The 25,211-nt window shown below is 54.0% G+C and overlaps 1 protein-coding gene and 1 non-coding gene across 2 annotated transcripts; one reads left to right on the forward strand and one right to left on the reverse strand.

Annotated features, from left to right (window-relative positions):
- Positions 1–1,503: 1,503 nt before the first annotated feature.
- On the reverse strand, positions 1,504–21,355 carry HDAC6 (histone deacetylase 6). The gene is given in 30 exon segments (XM_040632021.1): positions 1,504–1,895; positions 2,080–2,208; positions 2,303–2,449; positions 2,584–2,700; positions 2,788–2,970; positions 2,972–3,300; positions 3,412–3,586; positions 4,856–5,005; positions 6,335–6,527; positions 6,637–6,705; positions 7,280–7,413; positions 7,656–7,824; positions 8,012–8,140; positions 8,244–8,409; positions 8,651–8,718; positions 8,806–8,912; positions 9,248–9,337; positions 9,423–9,482; positions 9,575–9,640; positions 9,746–9,872; positions 14,911–14,979; positions 15,105–15,209; positions 16,344–16,441; positions 16,788–16,884; positions 17,584–17,624; positions 17,725–17,809; positions 19,803–19,891; positions 20,032–20,160; positions 20,249–20,371; positions 21,111–21,355. Coding segments are annotated over 30 exon segments (3,609 nt in total). The 5' UTR covers positions 21,207–21,355; the 3' UTR covers positions 1,504–1,826.
- LOC121103801 lies at positions 15,424–15,528 on the forward strand. The gene has a single exon (XR_005836080.1). It is a non-coding gene; the product is annotated as a U6 spliceosomal RNA (small nuclear RNA).
- Positions 21,356–25,211: the final 3,856 nt, after the last annotated feature.

The raw sequence follows: 25,211 nt of genomic DNA on the forward strand, positions 1-25,211 counted from the left end.
CCGACGCCCGCGCCGGGCCACGCTTCCCTTGACTCAGCCAGGGGAGGGGCGGCTGGGGACCCACCGGTTTCCCCCTAAAGCTGTCCCCTGTGCTCCGGCCGGCCCGGCTCGTCCGGTTCTCTCCAGGGGGCCGGGGCGCCCCAATCCCGAGGCTTGGGCGCGGCGCTGGGGGTGGGGGCTGGCCCCTCAGAACGGGAGGAGGTAGGGGAAGGGTCCCCCTCAAAGCCCACCTTGGTCGCGCCCCCACGGCCCGGCTCACCTCGGTGCTGGGGAAGGCAGGAGCGCTCGGACCCGAACCCGCCGCAGCTCTGACAGGACTGACAGAGGCGGCGAGGCTCCCACCCCGCCCCAGCGGGGAGGGGGGCGGGGGGCGGGAGGGGAGCGGGAGAACGCATGCGCAACGGAACTCCCAGGCCCCTCGGCCCCAGGGTTGGGTGCGGGGTGGTGTCCCCGCCAGTAACCAGCCACCCGGGCGCGAAAGTGGTGGTTTTGGGGGTGCGTGGGGCCAGCGGCGGGACTTCCCTGTGTCCCCCCTGCTGCACCTCTCCCTTACCTTAGCCCCCTTCTGGGAGGTGAGTTCGTGTTTTTGGCACGCGGAGGGTGTCACATTTTTTACCTGAGTGGCCAGACTTTGGCATATGTCTCATGAGGGCCTCAAGCGGAGCCTGGGCTGCCTCAAGCAGGGTTTTCAGAAAGTCGCTTGGGGAGAGGGTTGTGCCTGTTTCTGAAGGGAAAGAGTTGCAGGGGAGGGTTTTTGTGTCAGGGCCTTAGGAACCAGATTTGAAGTAGATGGGTGGCAAGCTCAAACATTTCCCAGACTCCCTTGCAGCTATGGCACTCATGTGACACAGGTCTGACCAATGAGATGGAAGCTAAGGTCGTTGGGGGGCATCCAGAACGCTCCTTAAAAGAGGGATGACTGAGCTTGCTACAGCCCTCTTCCCCTTCTTCTTGCCCGAGTGGGGCTCTGGTGGGTATCTTGGGTTTATAAGGTGGCCATGAAGAAAAGTGTAAGAAACCTCAGCCTGAACTGTTCTGAGTTGCCAAAGAAATTCTCATTATGTGGGAGAAATAAAACCAGTTCCTCATCCCTGGTCAATGAGAGGCACTCCTTCCCCCAGGAAGTTACCCATGACCACCAAATTTAAGTATGTGAAACCTAGACCACCCACACCCGAATCAGGACAAAAAGACAGACGGGGAGACTGAGGCCTACTGAGGCCACTTCCTGATAGTTGTTTTGCCTTCTCAGCCCAGGGTGCAGCTGGGACTGGCCGTACGGCTATTTCTCAGGCAGGCCGTTTGCCCTGGGATTCCACCATTTAACCCACAGTTGAGCCAGTCAAGCTGCTTGCCCTATTTCCAGTTAGTGTTTTGGACACTGGATGGGCAGGGGGTTGACCCAATGGAGACCCATGCCCTCATTCCTTCACTACTCAGACGACCTGTTGGCCAGGCGTGTGGGGTTCTTTACCCACCTAAGATTAAAAGGCTCTCTCCAGGTTTCGTAACAGCTTGAACTTTATTACAAATGGAACTCTGCTATATATTGTCAGTTGATGCCCCTCCCTCCAAAGTATCAGCATCGTGATAGCAGCCCCCTCTCGGGACCACTGCACCGCCCTCCCTCCTTCCAGGAGAAGATGGAGTCCCTCAAACAGGCAGTGGGCAGGGGGAGATTTACAATTCGTCACAGTCCTCTTACAAGTATTTATGCTTAAATCAGCACCCTTGGGGAGGTGAAAAGAGTCTTCAGGATGGGGTGGAGTGAGGCTGCCCCTCATCCAGGTCCTCAGAAGGTGGAGAAGAGGAGCACGTTCTGGGATTTAGTGCGAGTGGGGCATGTCCTCCCCAAACTTGTTCTGGTGAGCGAGGCTCTTCACATCCAGGAGAGCCTGAGGACGCAGGAGAGGGTGGGTAAGCGAGAATGAGGAGCCCTCTACCTCAGCCAGGGGGCTGCCCCACACCAGCCCTCGATAACCCTTCTCCTGGCCTGTCCGATCTCCCCTTACCCAGCAAAGACCGTGTGCGTGTGAGGGCGTGTGTGTGTGCGCATTCTCCGGTCTGCCCAGAACTCACCTGGTGGTGGACATAGGCCTCACAGTCGTAACACCAGGTAGACAGGTCGACGTAGCTGAGGACCAGCGGGTGTCCTGAGACGCCGTGGTGCTGCAGCATATGCGCACTGACGTAACGGCCGCAGTAGACCTGAGGTTGGGGAGGGAGTATCGGGTGGGGGTCAGCAGCCACCTGCAGTCCGGGCTGGGCCAGCCTCTGCCCCACCGCCTCCCGCCGGGCATACCTGATAGCAGGACAGACACACCCAGTTCTCCCGGAGTGTTCCACAGTCCTGACAAGGTTGGGTCACGTCCAGGCCCGATTCAGGTATGGGACCTACTGCCACCAAATGGGGACACCAGGGCAGTGGTGTCACCGCATAAAACGCGACCTGGAGTGGGTGAAACGGAGTCAGCTAGGGACTCCATCTCCCCATTACATGTCCCTACACCACACGCTCCCACCTAGAGGTGCACCTGGGCAAGAGTAGGATGCCACCGTCTTCTCCCTGACCCCTGAGCTCACCTGGTCACCGACGGCATGGTCCCCAAAGCTCTGAATCAGCATGGAATGATCCCTGTGCTGACCTTCAGCTGCCTCTCCTAGCAGTCTCTCCTCTTCTGGGCTCTGAGATTCTGGTGCCTTCCGGATGCACAGAGGTAAGAGGTGCATCCGAGGGGCCAGGTTCTTGCCCCTGCTTCCCCCCTACCTGGGTGTGGTGGGTCTTACCTGAGCCTCGCTGTTCAGGTCCAAGGTCCCGAGACTCTCAGTCAGCTTACTGGGGGATATCTGGGCTGTGGCTCCTTGCACAGATGAGGCTGGGGGAGTCTGGCTGTCAGTACGTAAGGCTGGAGGGGTTTGGATCACCTCAGCTCCCCCGACAGCTTCCTCTGAGGTGGTCTGGCCTGGCGTGGCTCCAACTGTGGCCATCCCCACGATGGTCTGGNNNNTCCAGCGTGGCTCCTTCTGCGGCTGCCTCTGAGGGGGTCTTGTCCAGCATGGCTTCCCTGGTGGGAGCGTCTGAGGCTTGGTCCTGATTGAGTGCCACCACTGCAGTCTCTGACTTAGCTTGGTCTGGGGTGGACACTTCCACGGATGATGCTGAGGTAGCCTTCCCTGTGTCCGCATCTAGAATGTTCCCGTCTGGTGCGGTCATCCGCACAGCTGACCCACGGTGGGCTGGCGGGGTCACCTTCCTGGTGATTGACTTAGAACTGGAAGGTCCCTCCTTGTCTTCGACCTCTGGAACCACAGGACGGAGAGCGTTGAATGTGGGTGCTACCCCCTATCCTGCCTCGGATCTCTGCCCTCTCCCGAGCCCCCCACTGCCCCCCGTGCCCCACGCCTGCTCACTCATGACCCGCAAGCTGCGCCAGTATCTGCGATGGACTTGGATGGTCTCGGTGATGGAGGCCAGGGCCCCTGACAGCGGGGGCCGCGCCAGGGTTAGCAGTGGTGGTGGGTCCCCAAGGAGGGAACGGGTGCAGGCAGCCATGGACTCCGAGATGGAGGTCAGGTTGTAGCCACCCTTTGTTAAGACAAAGGGAAGAAAAAGGTATGATGGGGGGGCCTCATGAATTTAGGAGGCAAGATGTTCTGCCTCCCAATCCCCCTTTGGGGCCCCTCCAGTCTGGAGGGTGAGGACAAGTGGAGAACTGCCATCTGTCCGATGGGCCGCACCCACCGTGTGAGGTGGTTGTTGACGGAGATAAGTTGCGATGTCAAGTGCAAGAGAGTAACCTGCGCACTAAAGCGGCCCTGAGGGCAGCGTTAGTAACCGTGCCTACGCGTGAACTGCTTGCTGTGCGCCAGACCCTATTTTGAGCATTTCTGCGTTGACTCTCTTAACCCTTACAACCACATGCGCTCAATCCGTACGGCAACCCCCTTTTCTCACATTCTATAGGAACCCCCGTCTCTGCTCTTTCTGCACATGAAGAAACTGAGGCTCAGAGTGATTAGATAATGTGTCTGAGGCCCTAACAGCTGGTGAGAGGCAGCGCTGGGGTTGGGAGCCGGGCAATCGGATGGAAGAGTTCATGTTCTCCACCACTCCCCTGCCCTGCCACAAGCAGTCCCGGGCCCACTGTGGGACCGTAGAGCAGCCAATTAATCTCTGCCAGCGACTGGCCTTATCTGCTAACAGCGAAAACACCAGCATGTAAGGTGGCGAGAGGGTTCAACCGATGTGCGATGACTCACGACCATAAGAAACTACTTAGACGGTGCTTACCACATGCCAGGCACTTTTCCACGAGTAGCCAGCCCCATCTTACAGATGAGGAAACTGAGGCATGGGGGGCAGGAGCACTGAGTGATTCACAGAAACTCAGGGGGTTTGCTTTGTCTGGGGAATTTGCTAGAGGCAGCTCAAGTAGTGGTAAAAAGCTTAGACGCTGGAGCCAGGCTGCTCAGGCTCAAGCCCTGGCTCTGCCATTACTGAACGTGTGACCTCGGGCTAGTCACTATACCTCACCGTGCCTCAGTTTCCCTGCTCTTGAGAGAGGACAATGACAAGGCCAGCAGACTATCTCAGCAGGCTGCTTTGTCACGTAAGTGAGTTAATAACGCACACGAAGTGCTGAGCAGAGCGTACGGCATATACCGGGCACTCGGTTAAGGCCGGTGAGCTGGGGTTACAATGAATGCCCAGTGTGTGCCAACAGTCCCACGTGGGGACACTCACAGCCGATTTTAGGAAATTGCCCCGAGTGTCTCAGCCAGCCAGCCAAAAGGGCAGGACTTCCAGCCTTCCAAACCGCCCTCCCACCGTAGGGAGAGGGACTGAGAGGGTTACCTCTAGGATTAGGATGATGCGGCCATTGGCAAGGCCCATCAGCAGGTGGGTGAGGTGGGCATAGCCCTCGGGTGACACCTGGCAGCCCCCCAGCGGGTCCCCCCGTGCGGCGTCAAAGCCAGCCGAGACCAGCACCAGTTCTGGGTTAAACTGAAGCAGGGAGAGAAGAGACACATGGGCGTGAGCATGGAGGCCTGGGTACCCAGCAGGTGAGGGCACCCCAGACACGCACAGACGCCAGTCGGAGAGCTGGAGACCTGGAGACTGGGGGACACAAGACCAGAGCCCCGAAAATAGCAAGGGGAGGACGAAGAGACACAGGACAAACAGACTCAGGATCGCAGAGACACAGGAGCTGGAGAAAGATCAACAGAGACGTGGACACACCAAACAGAGACTTAGAGATGTGACACACAGAGACAAGGAGACATTTGTAGAAATGGACAGATGCAGACACGAGGCAGAGATGTGCAACGTAGAGACTCAGATGTCAGGAGACGGTGACATGGGACATACGTGCACAACAACACAGGGTTTTATATAAATGGCGCCAAAGGGGGTGCGTGCACACTTCATCACAGAAGGTGACAACGCAAGTGCCATACACAGAAAATGGTCGCACGATCAGATGGCAACATATAGACTGAACCAACATCGTGCTAATCACACAACACACACAAAAACATATCACACAGAGGGGACAGTAAGCCATAGCAACCCCTGCAAAGACAATCCCATGTGTGCCATTACCCAAGTCACAATGGTCTCGTACACACACACACACACAGAAGGTAGCTACAGCCACTGTGCATCATCAGATACACGTACACAGCTGAATACGCACGTCCACACAGAGGTCACAGAGCTGGTACTTATATTCATTCACCACACACGCAGACACACACAGTGCACACAGAAAAGGCAAGTCACCTACAGCTCCTCACGCAGAGTCAGGTAAGGCTAGACAGGCCACTGCCAGTCAGAGACACACACATGGCCATGGCAGACAGGCAGAGAGAGGACGGTCACACACACCCGCCCACACGCAGAAAGCCACACACCAGCTGTCACCAAGAGAGCAATGTGCAGTGACATACGGCATCACAGCCACCAAAGAGAGAAATGGCAGTGGCCCAGAGCCATTTGTGCAGCCTCACACACATCCTCAAACTCCCCCTGCCTTGCACACGCAGTTCCACCACAGAACCGGTAGGCACGCGGGGCCCCCTCCCATGTACCCGCCGAAGGCCACCCGCACGGACCCAGAAGTCCCTCACGGTCACGCACAGAGAGGGCGGTCACGTAGAGGCACTCCACCACGGCAGCAATTCACCGAGGCCGTCGCAGAATCACACCCCCCCCACGGCCATCACAACAGCCACCCATCGGCTGTGCCACAGGACCAGGCATCCGGAAGTCAGACACGCGCAGGCCCACGCTCCCCCACGTGGTCACCGCCACGTGCATCCCGTACTGTACCTCGTAGGCAATGGGGAGCACCAGACGGTGCCAGGCAGCCAGGTAGTCAGCGTCACCCACGCGGGGCCCGTTCCAGGCCACATTGACAGTGAAGCCGGTGCCTGCGGCCCGGCCCATCTGGCTGCTGGCGCCCTCATCCCCCATGGGAAAGAAGGTGCCGTGATCATACCGGTGCAGGGAGATGTACAGCACGCTGCCGGGGCGGGAAAGGGAACCGCGGCTGGTGAGTGGCCCCTGGCACCCCTGAGGTGTGCTTGGCCCCCCTTCCCGACCACACCACGCCCCCTGCCCCAGCCCCTCACCTGGGGTCTTCCTCAAATATGTGCTGAGTTCCATTACCGTGATGGACGTCCCAGTCCACTATGAGGATCCTGGGGAGGGAATGGCGCCTCAGTGGCCTGGGACGCTGGCCCACCCAGGGGACAGGGCAGGGGCTGGGGCCCTGGGCTCTGTCTGCAGGGGCATTTATTGCTGGTGGCAAAATTTTGGGTGCCTGGGGAAAGCAGTGGGTGGCAGGCTGGCGGGTCCTATCAGAGAAAGGGTGAAAGCCAGAGCCTGGGTCCTGAGGTCTTCACTGTGGGCCCAAGCAAGTGCTCAGGGCCAGACCCCCCCCCCCGGCCCCCCGATGGGTAAATGTGGGGAGCCGGATACTGGATCTTCTGAAGTAAGCACTGGGGACCCAGACCCTGAATTCTGTCACAATAGCCGTCAGGGGCCAGAAATGGAGCAGGGGGACCCTGGGCCTTGTTTTAGAACCACCTGGCTGCCACAACCTGGGGGTCCTATCTGGGTAAGCCCTGGGAGGCTAGATCCCTGGTCCCTTCCTGGGGAAGTGCTGGGCAACTGTACTCTTGGGTGTTTCTGGGTAAGTCCGGGGCGGGGGGGCTGCACCAAGGGGCCTGCGGAGGAAGCACTGGGCTGGGCCGGGAGCCCGGGAGCCCTCACCGCAGCGCATGCCCACTGATGGCTTGGGCATGGCGTGCAGCCACAGCCACAGAGTTGAAAAAGCAAAACCCGCACGCGGCATCCCGCTCCGCATGGTGTCCTGGGGGACGCACCACAGCGGCGCCATTCAAAACCTGGGGGAGGAGCAGGAAGCAGATCAGACCACCTGCCCTCACTGCTTTCTCTCCCCTTTATTCTCTCCTTCCGTCCCCGCCACGACCCCCGGCTGCTACGCGCCCCCAGCCTGCAGCCCCCATCCCCCCACCGCACTGGCCAGTAAGCCAGGCCTCCGGGGAGCAGCGCTCCTCCTCCCAGGCCCCTCAGGCCCAGCCCCCCCGCCTCTCCAGAGCGGCGCACCGCCCTGGGGGGGAGGTACCTCTCCGGCCAGCACGGCCTCCACCAGGCGGCAGGTGGCGCCAGTGGCCAGCTGGGCACAGGCAAAGGTGCCGGGGCAGATGTAGATGGAGTCAAAGTTGGAGCCCTCGCGGTGCAGCTCGCGCGTTTTCATCTTCGCTGTGGCCCGCAGACGACCCACGTACTCAGCACTGGAGGCACAGACGGGACACGGGGCAGTCAGGGGGTTCGGGCCCCTCCACGGTCCCTCCCGTGTCGCACAGCGGCTCCACCTACCAGGGACGGAGACCCCGAGCTCCAGCCCCCGTCCCACCCTGTGGCATGTGTGCCCTGAGGCCCCATCCCACCCCAAGCATGGTGAGGGGGTGTGTGTCTGACCTGTGGCAGGTGAGCAGTTCGGCGTCCGTGGCGGGACGTGTGGGCAAGGTGAGGCAGCGCCCTGCAAGGCCCAGTTCTTCCAAACGGCGCATGATCCGAAAGACTCGCTGAGGCATCTCTGGGTGGTAGCTGGGGTGGGGGGAGGTGGGCAGGAACCAGAGGCAGGGCTTAGTGCTTGAGGAAGGGGGAGGATCTCCCTGTCCACTTAGCCGGTGGCCCTCCGACTGCATACTTGTCCCACAAGTTGTAGTGACCCATCATCCGCTGGTCATAGACCAGCCCTGTGCGAGCCTGTAGCACGGGCCACGTCAGGATTGGGAGCGCCGGGGGCTGCCACGGTCCTTCTTCTTCCTTCTCCACATTCTCCTCCTCCAAGAAGTCCTCCTCCAGGGTCTCAGCTGTAAGGGGAGGGCACATTCACCCTAATCCCCCACCCGGGATCCCTGGAATACTCTGGAACTTCGTTTACCCAAACATGAAAGGGGTGGAAGGCCTGAAACCAGGGTCTAAGGTGAGAAAGGGCCTGACCCTCCCCCACCAGGGGGGCTCAGGGAAGTCCAAGGACAGTCTGGAAGAGAGTCTCTCCCAAGGGCTCATTCCATGCTTGACTCCCCACCTAGCCCCCTCCCTGCCTCCTACCTGATCTTACAAGGACCTCCCAGAAGGGCTCCAGGGCTTCCAGAGCACAGGACAGTGACGCCTGGGCACTAGAAGGCAGGGGAGGGAAATGTGAGCAAACGGTCAGTGGGTAGGCAGCCGGGGTCCCGCTTTTCTCCTCCTCCACCAGGGCTCACCTCCGGCACGGGGCACCAGGAGACTCCAGTATGGGGCAAGGGTCTCCCAGAAGGGTGTGGAGTGAGGCACTGACGCCCTCAGCCAGGGAGCGGAAGTTGTAGCCACCCTGGGAAAGGAGTGTGGGGGGGATCAGGAAAGAACCAGGTGTTACCAGGAAAGAACAATGATGATACTACTAAGGGTGCTGACTACACATCAAGCAGCGAGGACTTTGAGGGGTGACTTCCGTTTCGTTCACTGAACAGTGCTATGAGGCGATCGGCACGAGTGTGGCGCCCGTTTCACAGGAGGAAAGCAGGGGAACGAGGAAGGTCAGTGACTTGGGTGAGGCTGTCCAGCTAGTGAGTAGAAACGCAGGGACAGAAACTCCTGCCCGACCTGAAGGCTTTGTTCCAACGGCCTCCCGGAGACACCGGCTGAAACATGAGGTGCGTTACTCACCTCCAGAGACAGGATCAGCTTGCCGCCTGCCAGACCCATGAGCAGGTGCGTTAGCTGAGCGAGTCCTGCCGGAGTGGCGGCCATCTCACCCTGGGGGGAGGGGCGGACGGAGGATCAGCCTGGCTCCGAGCAAACTCCCTTCTGCCCACGTACCACCCCAGGGAGCCTGCCTTACCTTGGGGTCCCCTTGGAGGGCGTCAAATCCAGCGGCCACCAGGACCAGCTGGGGCTGGAACTGAGGGGGAAAGGGACTACATGAGGCCACTTGCCCTCACGGCCCATCCCTCAACATTGCTCCTGTCCCAACACACCCCAGACCCCCAGGACCTCAAGGGCGACTGGCAGAAGGAGGTGCAGGAAAGCGGCAATGTAGTCGGCATCGCGCATCCCCACCTGCGGACAGAGAGGCACGATGGAGACGTCCTGCCCTCTGCCCCGAGCTGGCTGAAGGGCAGCGGTGGGCCTAACTTCGGGGGCAAAGGGCGGGCGGACACTGACCTGGTTCCAAGGCACATTGATGGTATATCCCTGGCCTCGGCCAAAACCTATGGTGGACCAGTTAGAGGCCTTCAGGTGGGGCCAGAACCTACCCTGCTCGTAGCGGTGGATGGAGAAATAGAGGACACTGGAGGCAGAGGGGAGAAAAGAAGGTGGGGGGGCGGCTGAGAGTCAATGGCTCCAGATGCTCCAACCCACAGCTCCCAGTTCACTCAACCACTCATTCATTCTCTCGTTCATTTCCCCATTAACTCCTTACGGCCTGCATCCATTCATTCTTCTATTTGGTCGCCAACTTAGCTACCCTCCCATTCGCAAATTTTCCCATTTATCCGTTACTTCCCTCACTCGTTCATGTGCTCTCTCACTGGAATGCCTCCCTTGGTGATGCTCCTGCCCTCCTCCGTGCTAGCTTTGAGACCCTGACAGCTACGGGGTCTGTCTACCCAGTCCCCGAGGACTCCTGACCCTGCGGGGGACTCAAAATCATACCAGCCTGCCCCCCTGCCTCCGTGACCAAGTGGCGGCGGCAGGACAAATCCTGTGATGTTGGAGGCCTATGGGGAGCTCTTAGCTGGCAGGATCCAGCTAAGGTGGCAAAGAGTGGCAGGCCAGGCTGGGGAACTTAGTGCTTCCCCTGAAGGACGTGGGGAGACTCAAGGGCAAGGGGTTTGGGGGCATGGAACTTGGCTCTGTGCGTGTAGCTGGGCTGAGGTGGGGGTGCTAGCTGAGGCTTCCTGAGGCGAGGGAGCAGTTCCTTCCCTCCAATACCTTATAGGGCACCTCTACTACTTTTTGTATTTTGTAGGTGAGAAACTGAGCACTCAGAGCAGTGAGGACGAATACATGGAACAGACACTGAAAAGACATGAAGGTCCATGTTCTGATAGAAGGCTCAGCAGGGGGACACCTGGGTGGCTCAGTCGGTTAAGCATCTGCCTTCGGCTCAGGTCATGATCCTGAGGTGCTGGGATCAAGTCCTACATTGGGCCCCTTGCTCAGGTGGGGAGCCTGCTTCTCCCTCCGCCTGCCACTCCCCCCCCGCTTGTGAACACACTCTCTCTCTCTCTCTGACAAATAAATAAACAAATAAATCTTTAAAAAAAGAAGGCCCAGCAGGAGGCTGTGGGAGGGCTTAATTCTGATGGGGGGGCAATCAAAATGAATCATCTCTCATCCATCCATCCATCCATCCATCCATCCATCCATCCATCCATCTGTTTATCCACTCCCTGTCTTGTTCCAGAGAGAATTTAAGGCCGCAGTTTTATCTTTTTTTTTTTTTAGGGAAATGCAAGAAATAGTGGTAAACAATAAATCTAGACCAACTTAGTGACATTTTAATAAATGCTGAAAATGTGGTTGCGAAATTTGATGCAACTGATATAGAAAGATTCTTGAAATCAAAGAAAAGCATCTTGGAACTGGGGAATGAAACCCATGTGAAAGCTCTGGTCTTGAGCAGGTGGGAGACGATGGGTTTACTTTTGACTCTGATAAGTATCGGTTCTAAACTTTTTTTTTTTTAGTAAGTTAACTAGTAGAGGAAGAGAAACGCGCAGTAGAACATAAAGATGATCGTCAGGGGAAGAAAGGGATAAAGAAAATATCGGAAGAAAGCCAACCCCATGAGAGCCACCACAGCCAGCGGAAGAAAGAACACCCAAGGAAACTAAGTTTGTAAAGCAAACAGCAGGAGGTTTTTTGTTTGTTTGTCTTAAAGATTTATTTATTTTTATTTTAGCGAGAGAGGGAGGGAGAGAGAGCATGAGCAGGGAGAGGGGCAGAGGGAGAGGGAGAGAGAGAGAGAGAGACAGAATCTCAAGCAGTTTCCACGCCCAGCGCGGAGCCCAAGGAGCCCGACAGGGGGCTCCATCTCATGACCTGAGATCATGACCTGAGCCGAACTGAGAGTCATTCGGATGCTTAACTGACTGAGCCACCCAGGCGTCCCAGCAGGAGGTTTTAAAATAAATTCCACTGATTTCCAGTGAAATAATGGTAGATTGATAGCATAGATTTACCTCCTTATTCTCCCACAATCCCAGTCAAAAGACAGTAAAAGGAAGTTTGAACAAGTGTCATCCCAGGAAGATGGAGAATGTTAGAAAGGTTGTCAGACAATTAGACACTTCCACAAATGTCTGGGAAATAGTCTTTGAGGCTCCAGGGGCCCTATAGGCCCCTCCCTCATGCTGAGCAAATTAGGGAAGGCACTCAAGATGACGTGAGGTTTCCCTTCTGGAAAAATCAAGGGCAGATCCAGGTCAATGCACACAAAATCAATTTTAAAGAGCCAATTCACTGAATGACCCATTCACTAGATTTCCTTGTTTCTTTTAACCATTTAGCTTTGGTTTACCTGTTTTCATCATCTTTGTAGTAGTATCTTAAGGCCTGATCAATTTGTCTCCACCCAGGACCCCTGCTGATGGAGTTAAGAGCCTGAGGGATGTGGAGGCTAGGAGATTGAAGGGCCTGGATAAATGGGTTTTTTTTTCCCAATTATACATTCTTATTCATGAGAAAGAATGCATTGAATATATTCACAATTCTTCATATCTGTGCATATCGTCAATAACATATCCACCAAAGAACACAGAGATAGCCTCCAATGCATTTATTAAAAGAAAAAGAATGATTCATGTTAGGGAATTCTTGTTAATTTGCTTAGAGACGATACTATAGTTATGCTTTTTTTGAATTTAAAATATATCCTCTATGTTTTAGAGAGATGTTCAAAATATTTACAGAAAAAAATGATACAGTAATCTGGGATTAACTTCAAAATATTACAGAAGGAAGGCAGTGAGGGGAGGTCCAGATGAAACTAGATTGGCCACTTGAGTTGATAAACGTTGAGGCATTCAAGAAGCCGGAAATGGACAAAATAACACAGGAGGAAAAGACTAATAAAGACAAAAACAGAAAAAAATAATGAAGTATAAAAAGTAAACACTAGGGGCGCCTGGGTGCCACAGTCAGTTGAGCATCTGACTCTTGGATGTCGGCTCAGGTCGAGATCTTAGGGTCATGGGATCGAGCCCTGCATCAGGCTCCGTGTTCAGGACGCTGTCAGCTTGAGTTTCTCCCCTCTCCGCCCCCCCCCCGCCACCGACTCTCTCTCTCATTCTCTCTCAAAATAAATAAATAAATCTTTTTTAAAAACCCAAAACACCAGAAGAGTGGAGAATGACCAAAAAAGCCAAAAGCTAGATTTGAAAGAAGTAAAACTGACCAATGTTTGCAGAGGTGGAGGGTAAAAAAAAAAAAAAAAAAAAAAAAGTGCCATCTCAAGATAAAATGCTTTTATCTGGCATTTGGCAGGACCCCATCTAATGCGTGGCTTCCTGCCCACACTCCGTGAGGTCGATACCTGTCGGTGGCCATCTCCTGCCCCCCTCCCAGGGGATCCCTTTCAGGAGACAGTGTCCCATGCGACAAGGCAGAGCGGCCCCCAGACAGCCACCTGCAGCAGCGCTGTATTCGTTGGTACGAATGCCAAGCGAGAGCTGCTAGACATTTGAGGCAAACCGAGGAAAGCTGAAAGCACTTCTTATGACCCCTGTCTAAAAACAAGCTGACAGATGAGGGAGCGTAGAAACAGAGAGGAAGACAGTGCTTTTGGAGATGAAAACAATGTCTAAATACATAATTCAACGGAAGGGCTTCAAGGTAGAGCTGAGGAAATCTCCCAGGACACAGAGCAAAAGGGAGAAGAAAATACGAGAGAATACAACACAAGAGACCAGGCGGAATACAGTAGAATATGGTGGAAGAAAGCATCAAAGGCCATTAAGAAGAAAGCGTCTAAGGATTTAAGAAAGGCTTGAGTCTTCAGATGTAAAACGTCTACCCACCACTAAGCAGAATGAAGGGGCCAGGGTGAAAGTTCACAACACCGGGGATAGAAAGAAGAAACTCAAATCTTTGGAGAGCAAAACGGACCACTCAGAAAGGAACACAAAGCAGACATCTGTCAGCAACACTGCATGCTGGAAAATAATAAAGCCCTGTCTCGAGAACAGCCAACCTAGATTAAATAATGGGCCGCGGGAACCCAGGATCTATGGGGAACAAGGGGATTCTATGCAGTCGGTTTGACAGAAGCCTGGATCAAACAACTACTTAGTAGTGTCCCTACTGACAAGAACTTGCTCAATCACTTTCTGCAGGAAGGGGAAGCTGGTACCACCTTTCTGGAGAGAAGTCTGGTATGTGCCACTAATGAATCATTGAACATTATATCAAAAACTAACGATGTACCATATGTTGGCTAATTGAATTTAAATAAAAAAAAAATAAAGCATGCTGACCCTCTGACCCAGCAATCCACTATCAGAAATCCATCCTATACATATACTCGGAAAAGTGCAAAGTTATATATTTTTAAACTACAGATTATAAAACATATAAAATTATATATTTTCACTGTAGAACTGTCTGTTCTAGCAAAAACTGGAAAGCACCATCAATGTCCCAGGGTTAAACGACCAGAGGTAGAGCCATATAGTAGCGTGCTGAACAGTCCTTACGGAGACTGAGGTGTTTTTTTAGAGGCACTAACATGGAGAGGGGTCCACAACATGCTGTTAAATGCAAAAAGCAAGTTGCTGAAAAACACGGAGAAGACTATCCCATTAGGCAGTGTGTTAATGATAATACTGAATATTCATACATCTAAAGGAAAAATTCTGTCAGAATATAACCTAAACTATCAATAAGTTATTTGGAGGTGACAGGAATTACAGGAGACTCACTGCTTTAGACATTTCCGTATTGTCCAATTTTTTTTAAACAAACTTTGCGGTCATCCTAATCAGAAAAATAAAGTAGTAATTTGAAGTTCACTCCAAGTCAACTGGTGAACAAGATCTCCAAGTACCTGTGGGCTCAAATATCATCTCTCCTACTTCTCTGTGTGACCTTGTGAGCATAAGCCTCGCTTCCCCCGTCTCTAAAATGGGGAACCCAAGAGACCCTGCCTTGGAGTGGAGTGAAATTAAGCGAGAACGCGGACGCGCAGGGAACAGCGCAGAGCCTGGTTCCCAGGTGGGCCCAATGAATATGAATGCCTTCCCTTCCTTCCCAGGCCCCTTCTGGCTGGACCCATAACGGTGGGGGTGGCTGGGAGTCTAGCATCGGAGGCCACACTTGGAGCATACCTGGGGTCCTGGTCAAAGGCAAACTGTGTTCCTTGACCATGGTGCACATCCCAATCCACGATAAGAACCCTGTGAGGAGGAGAGAGGGGGGTACTATAGAAGAGCGTCAAGGCACATCTTGGGGGAAGGGCCCCAGCCAGGACACCCTACCCTGCGCCACCCCCATCACACCCGCCCTGCGGCTCGTTGCTGACCTCTGAATGGCATGCTTCTTTTGAGCATAGCGGGCGGCCACAGCCACGTGGTTGAACATGCAATATCCATCCATAAGACTGTGCTGGGCGTGGTGTCCTGGAGGCCTGGGCAGGACAGGGGAGGCCACAGATTGGGGGGGGGCTCCTCTACAGAGGCAGACTCTCCCCTGCTCTCCAATTCTAGACCACCAATGCCCCCAGCACTGATGTCTGCCAATCGGCCAGGAACTGAGTAACGGGGGCCCCCAGACCTCCACCCCCAGTCTACTGCTCTCTACCCAAAGGAAATTTGATAATGTTCATTAGTTATCAATGCATAGTGCTCACTTTGGCAGCACATATACTAAGACTGGAACGAAACAGAGATTAGCATAGGCCCCTGCACAAGGGCGACATGCAAATTCGTGAAGCGTTCCGTGTTTTTGTCACTACGTGGTACACGGGAAACTAACAGAACGCCGTATATTAACTATGCTGGAATTGAAATTAAAAAATTATCAACGCATACACCCTCACACTCAACTTGTTCCTGGAGACTTAGCCCACAGCCCATATAACAAAAAGGGCAAAACGACAATGTTTCTAAATGGATAATGGTATTTGCTGTGACAGGTTTTGGAAGCGGCTATGACTGGGGGGAACCAAAACGCTCAGGGCAAGGGGGGCTGGTGGACTTCCTGTGTATTTGCACAGAGGTGCTCCACGCACGTCTAGGGTATACACTGTTCGAGAGAAACTTGCCAAGATGTAGAAGTGAAAAATGCACGCGGTCAGTGCTACCACCATTTGTGGCTAAAAAAACAAGGGGAGGGAGGAGAAAGGTCGTATGTTCTGCAGTTCACCAGTGCTGGGGTGCCGACAATGCTAAGAGGTACGGTGACTTCACGTGCCAACAACAAAACAGAGAACGCTGCAAAATGAATTCTAAGACACCACCGTTTGTAAGATGAATCTGGATCTCAAGATGATCAAATAGGGATGTTAGCATTGATGCAATACAGCATTGACTCCACAAAGAGGCACAGAAGGTTTCTGGGAGTGCACGTGTCATTGGTTACAATGACTATCTCCAGGAGAGGAAGCAGGTCTCTGGGGGATGGGGTGGGAGACTTTCTCGGTACCCACTTTTGCACCTTTGACTCTTGAACCCTGTGAATATACCACCTATACCAATACATTTTACGTCTGAGGGGAGGAGTTTTTTTAAACACAGAAAAGGCAAATGCTGGCGGCTCCTACCTGATGATGGCCATGCCATTCCGGATCTCATTCCCCAGGACCGCATCCACCAGCCTGAGGACAGAGCCCGAGGCCAGGCAGGCACAGGTATATGAGTTCTGAGGAGATAGTGGGGAGCCAGAGACGGAGTAAGGGAGAGAGCAACCCTGTCCACTCTGCTACTCCTCTCCAGGATGTGGTGGGCGTGGGGATGGGAAACCCCAGGACTGTCACCACCCTCTGCTCTCACAGTTGTTCTTTTTTTTTTTTAATATATTTTATTTACTTATTTGAGAGAGAGCATGAGTTGGGAGGCAGGGCAGAGGGAGAAGCAGACTCCCTGCTGAGCAGGGAGCCTGACTTGGGGCTTGATACCAAGACACTGAGATCATGACCTGAGCCACAGGCAGAAAATTAACCGACTGAGCTACCCAGGCGCCCTGCTCTCACAGTTCTTATCCATACCGGATGCAGGTAAACTGAGTCATAGGTGTCTGCTAGGATGCGGAGCTCTCCCTCATTCATGTACTGGGTCGTCTCCATCAGGTCAATGTATTCCAGGCTGGGGACACAGACAGGAGAGGAGATTCAAGGGCCTGCCCCTCTCCTGGGCCTGAGTCAGGGCCCTGTCCCTTCCCCATCTGAACCCTGGTCAAGTCAGGCCCCCTCACCTGTCAACCTGGGGGGGACAGCTGGGATATAGGACACATTCCCTGCTTCTTCCCTAGCCAGCCTCATTTCCAGTAATATCCCTTGCCCTGTGCCCTGGCCACAATAAATCCTACCGCCAGGCCACTGGCCACATTGCTGTATCTGTCTGTACCTCCCTTCCTTCAGTTCTCCTCTTTGTCTGACTCACTCTTTCTCTCAGCTCAGATCGCCCCTCTGCCAAGCTAGCTCTCCTTGAATCACATCACCTCAGGGCCCTCACTCTGGGTTCCGGAAGCCCCATGGGGGGACCTCCAATCACTCTGTCTGCACACCCACCCTCTGTTTACACACTAGATTGTAATAACAATAGCTTCTCATGGGCTGCTGACATGGAGGGCACCGTTCTAAGCACCCAACGCCTCTCAAACCCTCCAGAGGAACTTCTGTTTGCTAGCTCCCATGTGATAGGCAAGGACCCTCAGGTTCAGAGAGGCTTAGCAACTTGCCCAAGGCCACAGGGCCCACGACACCCCTTCCCAAAGAGTCTGGCCTGCCCTGGCTGGCGCAGGGCAGCCTCCTCCCCATCTCTACAAGACTCGGAAGCCTTCACCTGTGAACCAACATCAGCTCCTCCTTTTCAGCAAAGCGAGCCTGGGGAGACACAAGGAATAAAGGGCTCAGGCACTGGGCACACCCAGGCTCCGCCAGCTCCTGCCCACCACCCACCCAGGGTGTTGGCTGAGGGACTCACCTGGAAGGACACGCAGCGGTCCACAAGGCCCTCCTGGATCAGCTGTTCCTTGATGGCATGGAGCCGCTCAGGGCATTCAGGGAAGCTGGGGTGACAAGACATCCAGACACACACACACACACACACACACACACACACACACACGGACATGGGTGAGCGGCCCCTCTGCTCCCGCACATCTTCCCCATCCACCCTTCCACAGTTGGTCACATCAGAGACTTTGGAGTCAACGCTGGCGCCTGTTTGGCTCTGTTCTCGCAATACACGGACAGTCCGTCCATCTCCTTGTCACCCCCGCTGCTGTCACCAGAACCTTCTGCCCGCACTCCTGCCCTCAGCTCCTCACTGGCCTCCCTGCTTCCCCCTTGCTCCCCCAATGGCCCCATCCTCCGCACAGCAGCCAGACATTGGCTAAAACCCAAATCAGATCACGTCCCTCCTCTACTTAAAACCTCCTCGTGGCTCCCACCTCGTGCAGAGGCAAAGCCCAAGTTCTCTGCATGTTCCGGAAGGCCCTGAACCACCGGCCCCACCACCTCTGAGACACCGACTCCCAGTGTGTCTCTCCCTCTTCCTCCATCCAACCGAGTACTTTTCAGCTAGCTCCTCTCCCTACCTAGAACACTCTTCTCCCACATGTCTCCATGGCTCACTCCCTCACCTTCCTTCCGATCCCTGCTCAAAGATCAGCGAGGCCTTCCTGACCATCTTATTTAAAACCGGATTCCCCTCCACCATATTTTCTACCACTCTCCCTCCCATGTCGGTGTTTCTCCACAGCACCTCTCTAACACGCTGTCATTCATTTTTTTGCTCACTGGCTGTCTTCCCCCTCTAAAATGCAGTCTCTGCAAAGGCAGGGGTTCTATTTGTTTTGTCCACTGTGGTGGCCCTAGCTCCTTGGGAGATGGTAGACAGGTACTCAATAACGAAGTCTTTTGTCATCACAAGCCTTCTGTTGGGATAGGGGACAGACTCATGTAAGTGCGGTCACGAACAAATGATGACATGGACTAGGAATGTCTCAGAGAGCAGGTGTGGGGGAAGGGGAGTGGCCAAAGCCCTCTCTGAGAAAGTTTCCTTGAGATGTGAATGTTAACTGGGAGGGGGAGAAGGTGGAAACGAATCTCTGGAAAAGGGGAGCGGCCAGGGTAAAGACCCGAGCTGGCAGAGTGCCTGGCCTGTTGGAAGAAAGGCAGGGGACCAGTGTGGGTGAAATGACGTGAAGCAAGTGATTGGCCAATGAGGTCACCAAGGTGCCGTGGAGCCAGATCACGTGGAACCTTAGAGGCCAGAATGAAGAATGTGGACTTTACCTTGAGGGCAACGGTGTGCCCTTAGAAGGATTTTAAGAAAGAGAACACAACCGTAACTAATGTAATGCTCTATGTCAACTATATTTCAGTTGAAAGCTAATTTAAGAAAAAGAAGAGAACATCATCTCGTACCTATTTTTTCTTTTGGCTGCTGTGTGGAGGACAGACATCAGGGTAAGGGTAGAGGCAGGGGAGCCAGGGAGGAGGCCTCAGCAAGACTGGGTGAGTGATGGTGGTGGTGGCAGTGGAGGCAGGGAGGAGAGGTCAGGTACTAAATATATTTCCAACATGGAACCAAAAGAATTTGCTGATGGATTACAACGTGTGAGCAAATGGGAGGTATAATTCTTCCCTGTCTGCATGAATGTCCTTTCTTCAAGGAAGCCTTCTGAGAACCCCAGATACTAGTCTAGGGTCCTCCATCAAATACTCTTGAATCCCATGGTCTGAGGTCATCCTTCATTAAACACCTCCCACTGCTGTTGGCTGCTTAATGATTTGCTCTTCTTCTCAACTATCAGCTCCTTGAGAAGGGGCCCTGTCTGTCTGGTCTGACACGTCTGTATCACTAACTCCTGGAACACAGTGCGTACTTGGTAAGTGTTGGCCAAATGGAAAGAATCTTTTCAAGCCTAAACCTCACCTCTCGAAATCATCTGCTTCCAGTCTCTAGGCTAGCGGAGAATGGCTTCATTCTTCCTAATGGGCTCTAAGTGTGTTTATTCGTGTGGTCAGGGGACAGCCTGGAGGAGGCAGCCTCACCTGTCATCCCAGAGGCAGTGGAATTCATTTAGCTGCTCATCGAACACCAAACCAGTCCCAGACAGTGTCTTGGCCTCAAGGTTCAGATCCTGCAGGGGGAAAAAAAAAGGAGACTCTGATTGGTTTAGGGCCTGAGTCAGAAGGAACACACCACACTGTCCAGGAGGGAGAACCACAGGGTTCTGATTGTCACAGGAGGCTAAATCCATTGAGGCCCAGCCACTCCCACCAGTCCTTGCAGGCCCACGATGAGGTCTTGCTCTGCTGCTTGGCTGAGCTTCTTCATTCTGCCTTTCTTCTTTACCTCTGCTAGACTAGGGCTGGAGTGGAGTAAGGCACCCTTCTTAACACCTCGCTTCTGCCAAACAGAAAGAAGGGTCAGATTCCAGTGCACGGCCCACTGCTCCCCCCCCCACCCCCGGATCAGGGCAGGTCTGGGGCCTCACCGAGGTGACGCTGGAGTCGTGGGGGGGCGAATGGGGGTTATGCCTACTCCTTCGCTGCCTGGTTGTGGTGGAATCCTGGCCGGTGGAGGTCATGGTCGGGGAGACTTCACCCCTGACGCGGTTCTGGGGGGTGGGGTGGAGGTGATTACGAACGGGCTGGAGTGCCCTGAGGACCCCACATCCCAGACCCTTCCCAGGCCCCGCCCCCTACACAGTCTCCATCCCTTCTGCTATCCTACTCTCCACCGCCTTCTACACTCCGCCCCTTTCAAGGCCCACTCCTTCCACTGGGGTGTCCATTCAACCTGGTCCCGCCCATCCCACTAGGCTCCACCCATTTAACACTATACTTTCCCCTAGAAAAGTCTTGCCCTTTCGAGGAGCAATAAACCCCCGGGGTCAGTCCGTCCTGGGGCCAGCCCTCTCTAGCTGATCACCGTCCTTTCCGCTCCCCCAAGTCCCATTCCCAGACTCTTTCATTCCTCCAAGCCTCGCCAAGACCCCACCCCTTCACAAATCTGCCCCTTCCAGCTAATCTCCCAGGATAATCACCCACCCTTTCACCCAGCCAGACCCAGACCCAGCTCCGGCCCGACTCCACCCTTAACGATCCACTTAACTCCACCCCTTATCCGGCCGACCGGCACCTTCCACTTCGCCAGATCCCGCCCCTAACGTTTCAACGGGCCCCTCTCCTCGGGGGACTGCCCCTTTCCTTCCACTAGATCCCACCCCCCCCGCTCAAACCCTACCCTCAAGCTCCACCAAATCCCTTCAGCCAGTTTCGGGCCGCCTCCCGCCAGTGCCCTCCCCCTTCCCACCCCCGCAGTCGACGCCGACCAATCCCTTCAGCGCCACTCACTGGGCGCAGCCCTTTTCTCAAACTCCGCCCAGGGCTCACGCCGCCAAATTCCTGGCGACCCGCGGGACGGCGGGTGCCTGAGGCCCTCTTTTCCATTGGGCCGGTCTCTGTGGTGCCCGCCCCGATCCCGCCCACACGGCTTGTCGCGGCCTTGCTCAGGCCACACCTGCCGCGAGCTCAGAAACGCCAAGTCAGCGCGTCAGCGCGACAGCGCGCGACGCTGGCCGTGCTGCGCCTGCGTGAAGTGCGCGCCGGCGGCTCGAGGCGGCGCTCAGGCTCGAGCTCGCCCCTCCCCCAGCCGCCGCCGCTGTCGTCGTGGCTACCGTGGCCTCTGTCTCTCCGTCCTTCTCCAGTCACCTTAGGAGTCCTCCGGACCCGCGCCAGTTGTGCCGCACGAGGACTCAAGAGAGCAAGCAAGCAAGCGAGGGAATTAGGAAGGGGCGTCTCCTCCCGGCAGCTTCCCGCGCGGCGCGCTGTGATGACGCAGCATGGGCGGGCTGGCGGCAGGGCCCCGGAGCGAGGTTGACGCTGGAGGGTGGCTGGTTGCGGCCCAAATGGGAGTGGTGTTAATGTTAAATACTGTGAGGATTTTCTGAGTTTAATATGCACTAAGGTGGCCCACAGGAAGCACTCACTAAATGTTAGCTACTGATACTCTGCCGGGAAAATGGATGGTATAGGATGGAAGGAGTCTTCCTGGGGGCAAGTAATTGTGATGAGAGCTAGTAATATGTGACAGGCATTGTCGTAAGCCACAATTCTGTGAGGTAGTTCCTATTATTAAGGCTGCTTCGCAGATAAGGAAACTGAGGTTATGCGACTCAGCCATGTGACCTTGGGCAAGTTACTGAACATCTCTCTGCTTCGGTTTCCTCATCTGGCAAACTGTGATAATAGTCCCCAGGGCTGGAGTGGACTCAAGGAGGGGAGTTTTCCTTGGACGGCATTTCTCCCTCCAGCCCCCTCCACCGGGTAACCTCTGACCCCAAACTGTAATAGCGTATGCCCGGGAAGTAGGGGGAGTTGCACCCGTGTGCCCCTCCAGCTCCCTCACACGCCTTGTCTCGATGATGTCTAAATATCAGCCCCGCAGGAGGCCGGTTTGCCCTCCTAATCTCCCTCTCTCATTCTTCACCATTTCCTACCGGGCTGTACGCTGGGGCTGAAGAGATAAGCGGTCTGGGGTTCAGCATCGCTGACTAACAAATAGATTGACAGCCTCACTGCCCAGTAGCCTGGCCCTATGAACGTTTTGAAAACCCCAGTCCCACCCTTCTCTTTCCTTCCACTCTTTTCCTACCAGAGCATTTTTTTTTATCCCAGTGGAAGAGGATCAAGTCCTGAGGACCTTTAAACCTCCATGTGCACCAAAGACAACGTGATACAGACTGAGGAACATTCTGGGGTTGTGATGCCTGCAGAGTAATAGAGTAGGGAGCCTCTTAAGATCCATGGCCCATTTTTTCTGTATAGTCAGAAGACAGATTCCCGAAGAGCAGAGGTCAGTCAACTTTTTTATAAAGGGCCAGATAGTAAATATTTTAGGTTTTGCAGGCCACATAATGGTCTCTGTGGCATATTCTTTCTTTTCCTTTAAAAATGAAGGGGGCGGGGCAGCTGGGTGGCTCAGCCAGTTAAGCATCTGTCTTCTGCTCGGGTGGTGATCCTAGGGTCCTGGGATGGAGCCCCCGCATCACGCTCCCTGCTCAGTGGAGAGCCTGCTTCTCCCTCTCCCTCTGCTGCTCTCTCTGCTTGTGGTCTCTCTCTCTGTCAAATAAATTAAAAAAATATTTTTTAAAAAATGAAGAGACCAGCTGAAGTCTGGCCTTGGCCTGAAGGGTGTAACTTTCTGATCCTGCTGTAGAGTGTCAGTTTTTAGTTTTCTTTATCTGGCTGGGATTCTTTTACAGGATGAGTACAGAGTTTCCATGCTTCCTGAAGAGAGATATTCCTTTTGTGTGAGGACTGGGATTCATGGACAGGGTCAGGTCACTTCTGGTGTCCTACTGGGTCAACCAGTGTTCCTGGACAGAGTGAGGACAGGGATTCCTGTAGTTTCTATAGTTTTGTTCGTCTCCTGATCCAAGCATGGATTTCTTTTTTTTTTTTTTTAAAGATTTTTTATTTATTTATTCGACAGGATAGAGACAGCCAGCGAGAGAGGGAACACAAGCAGGGGGAGTGGGAGAGGAAGAAGCAGGCTCATAGCGGAGGAGACTGATGTGGGGCTCGATCCCACAACGCCGGGATCACGCCCTGAGCCGAAGGCAGACGCCTAACCGCTGTGCCACCCAGGCGCCCCCCAAACATGGATTTCTATACAGGACAAGACAGTTGTTTTTGGAGAGCTCCAGACTAGGGGCTCCCATACAAGCTCAGGATGAGACTCCTTAGACTGCATTATGAGTTTCCTACGAAGAGATCAGGTGGTCCAGTTCAGGGTCAGCACAGGTGTTTCTGTACAGGTTCAGAGCTACGTTAATGTCGACAGTAGGAACAGTGTTCGTGTCTAGATTCAATCAAGCAATTGTTATTAATTGAGCTAATTTAAAAAAATTTTTTTGAAGATTTTATTTATTTCTTTGAGAGAGAGAGCAGGGGGAAGAGCTGAGGGAAAGGGACCAGCAGACTCCACACTGAATGTGGAGCCCAGATGGGGGGCTCAGTCTTACAACCCTGAGATCATGACCTGAGCAGAAATCAGGAGTTGGATGCTTAACCGACTAAGCCACCCAGGCACCCTTGAGCTATATATATATATATTTTTTTTTTTTAAAGATTTTATTCATTTATTTGAGAGAGAATGAGCGGGGTGAGGGGCAGAGGGAGAAGCAGACTCCCCGCTGAGCAGGGAGCCTGACACAGTGCTCAATCCCAGGATTCCGAGATCATGACCTGAGCTGAAGGCAGACACTTAACCGACTGAGCCACCCAGGCTCCCCAGCTGGGCTAAATTATGCTAGCTGCTGTAACAAACCCAGAATTTTAGAGGATTAACAAATAAATATTTACTTCTTGCTCATATAAAGTCTAATGTGAATATTTATTACTGATCATTCAGGGACCCAGGCAACTTCCGTTTTGTGGCTCTGCTCTCTGAATCCTTGGAGTTCTCACTATTGAGCTGGTAGATGGGAAGAGAGAGAGAGTGGAAGATTCCGTGAGAGATTTTTATGGGCCAGGCTTGGAAGTGGTGTTCATCACTTTGCCCATACTCCATGGGTCAGAACTGTGTCACATGTCCACATCTCACTGCAAAGGAGGTCAGAAAAGTGAGTGAGCTTAGGAAAACACAGGTTTGAAGAGCCTATGGCAGTGCCTGCTACAGGATTCTATAAACCCCACAGAGTCAGGATAATGGTTCCTGTACAGGGTGAGGGTGGAGCTTCCAGGACAGGGCCAGGGCCAGGGCTGTCAGAGTCACATCAGGACATCCTGTTTGGGGTCAATAGAGTGTTTCCAGAAAGCGAGGTTAGGAGTGCCTATAAAGGATCAGGTCAGAGATTCCTGTGAGTGGAGTTAAGGATTTCTGTTGAGAGGAAAAGGTTTGCTACAGAGAGTCCAGTCAGAGGGTTCCAGTACAGTTGTAGGCAAGGCTTTCTGTAGAGGGTCAGGGCTATGGAGCTAACACATGGTAAAGACAGGAAGCCCCGTACAGTGTCTGGGTAGGGGGTCCTGTGCCAGGTGAGGCCATAGGTACCTGTATAAGATGAGGTCTAGGCTTACAGTAGAGGGTCAGGACAGGCACCCCTGCCATGGTCAGGAAAGGGTTTTCTTTTCTTCTTTTTTTTAGAAAAGGGTTGTAAGTTCAAGACTGAGGTTCAGGTTAAGAGTTGGATTATAGGGATGCCTGGGTGGCTCGGTAGGTTAAGCGTCTGCCTTCAGCTCAGGTCATGATCCCACGGTCCTGGGATCAAGCCCCGCATCGGGCTCCCTGCTCAGCGGGCAGCCTGCTTCTCCCTCTCCACTGCTTGTGCTCTCTTACACTGTCTTTCTCTCTTCCTCAAATAAATAAATAAAATCTTTAAAAAAAAAGAGTTGGATTACAGTGGGGTTGGTGGGGCCTGGCTGGCACAGTTGGTTAAGCGTCCAATTCTTGGT

This window comes from Ursus maritimus (genome assembly GCF_017311325.1).
Source record: "Ursus maritimus isolate PB19 chromosome X unlocalized genomic scaffold, ASM1731132v1 scaffold_X1, whole genome shotgun sequence".
NCBI lineage: Eukaryota > Metazoa > Chordata > Mammalia > Carnivora > Ursidae > Ursus > Ursus maritimus.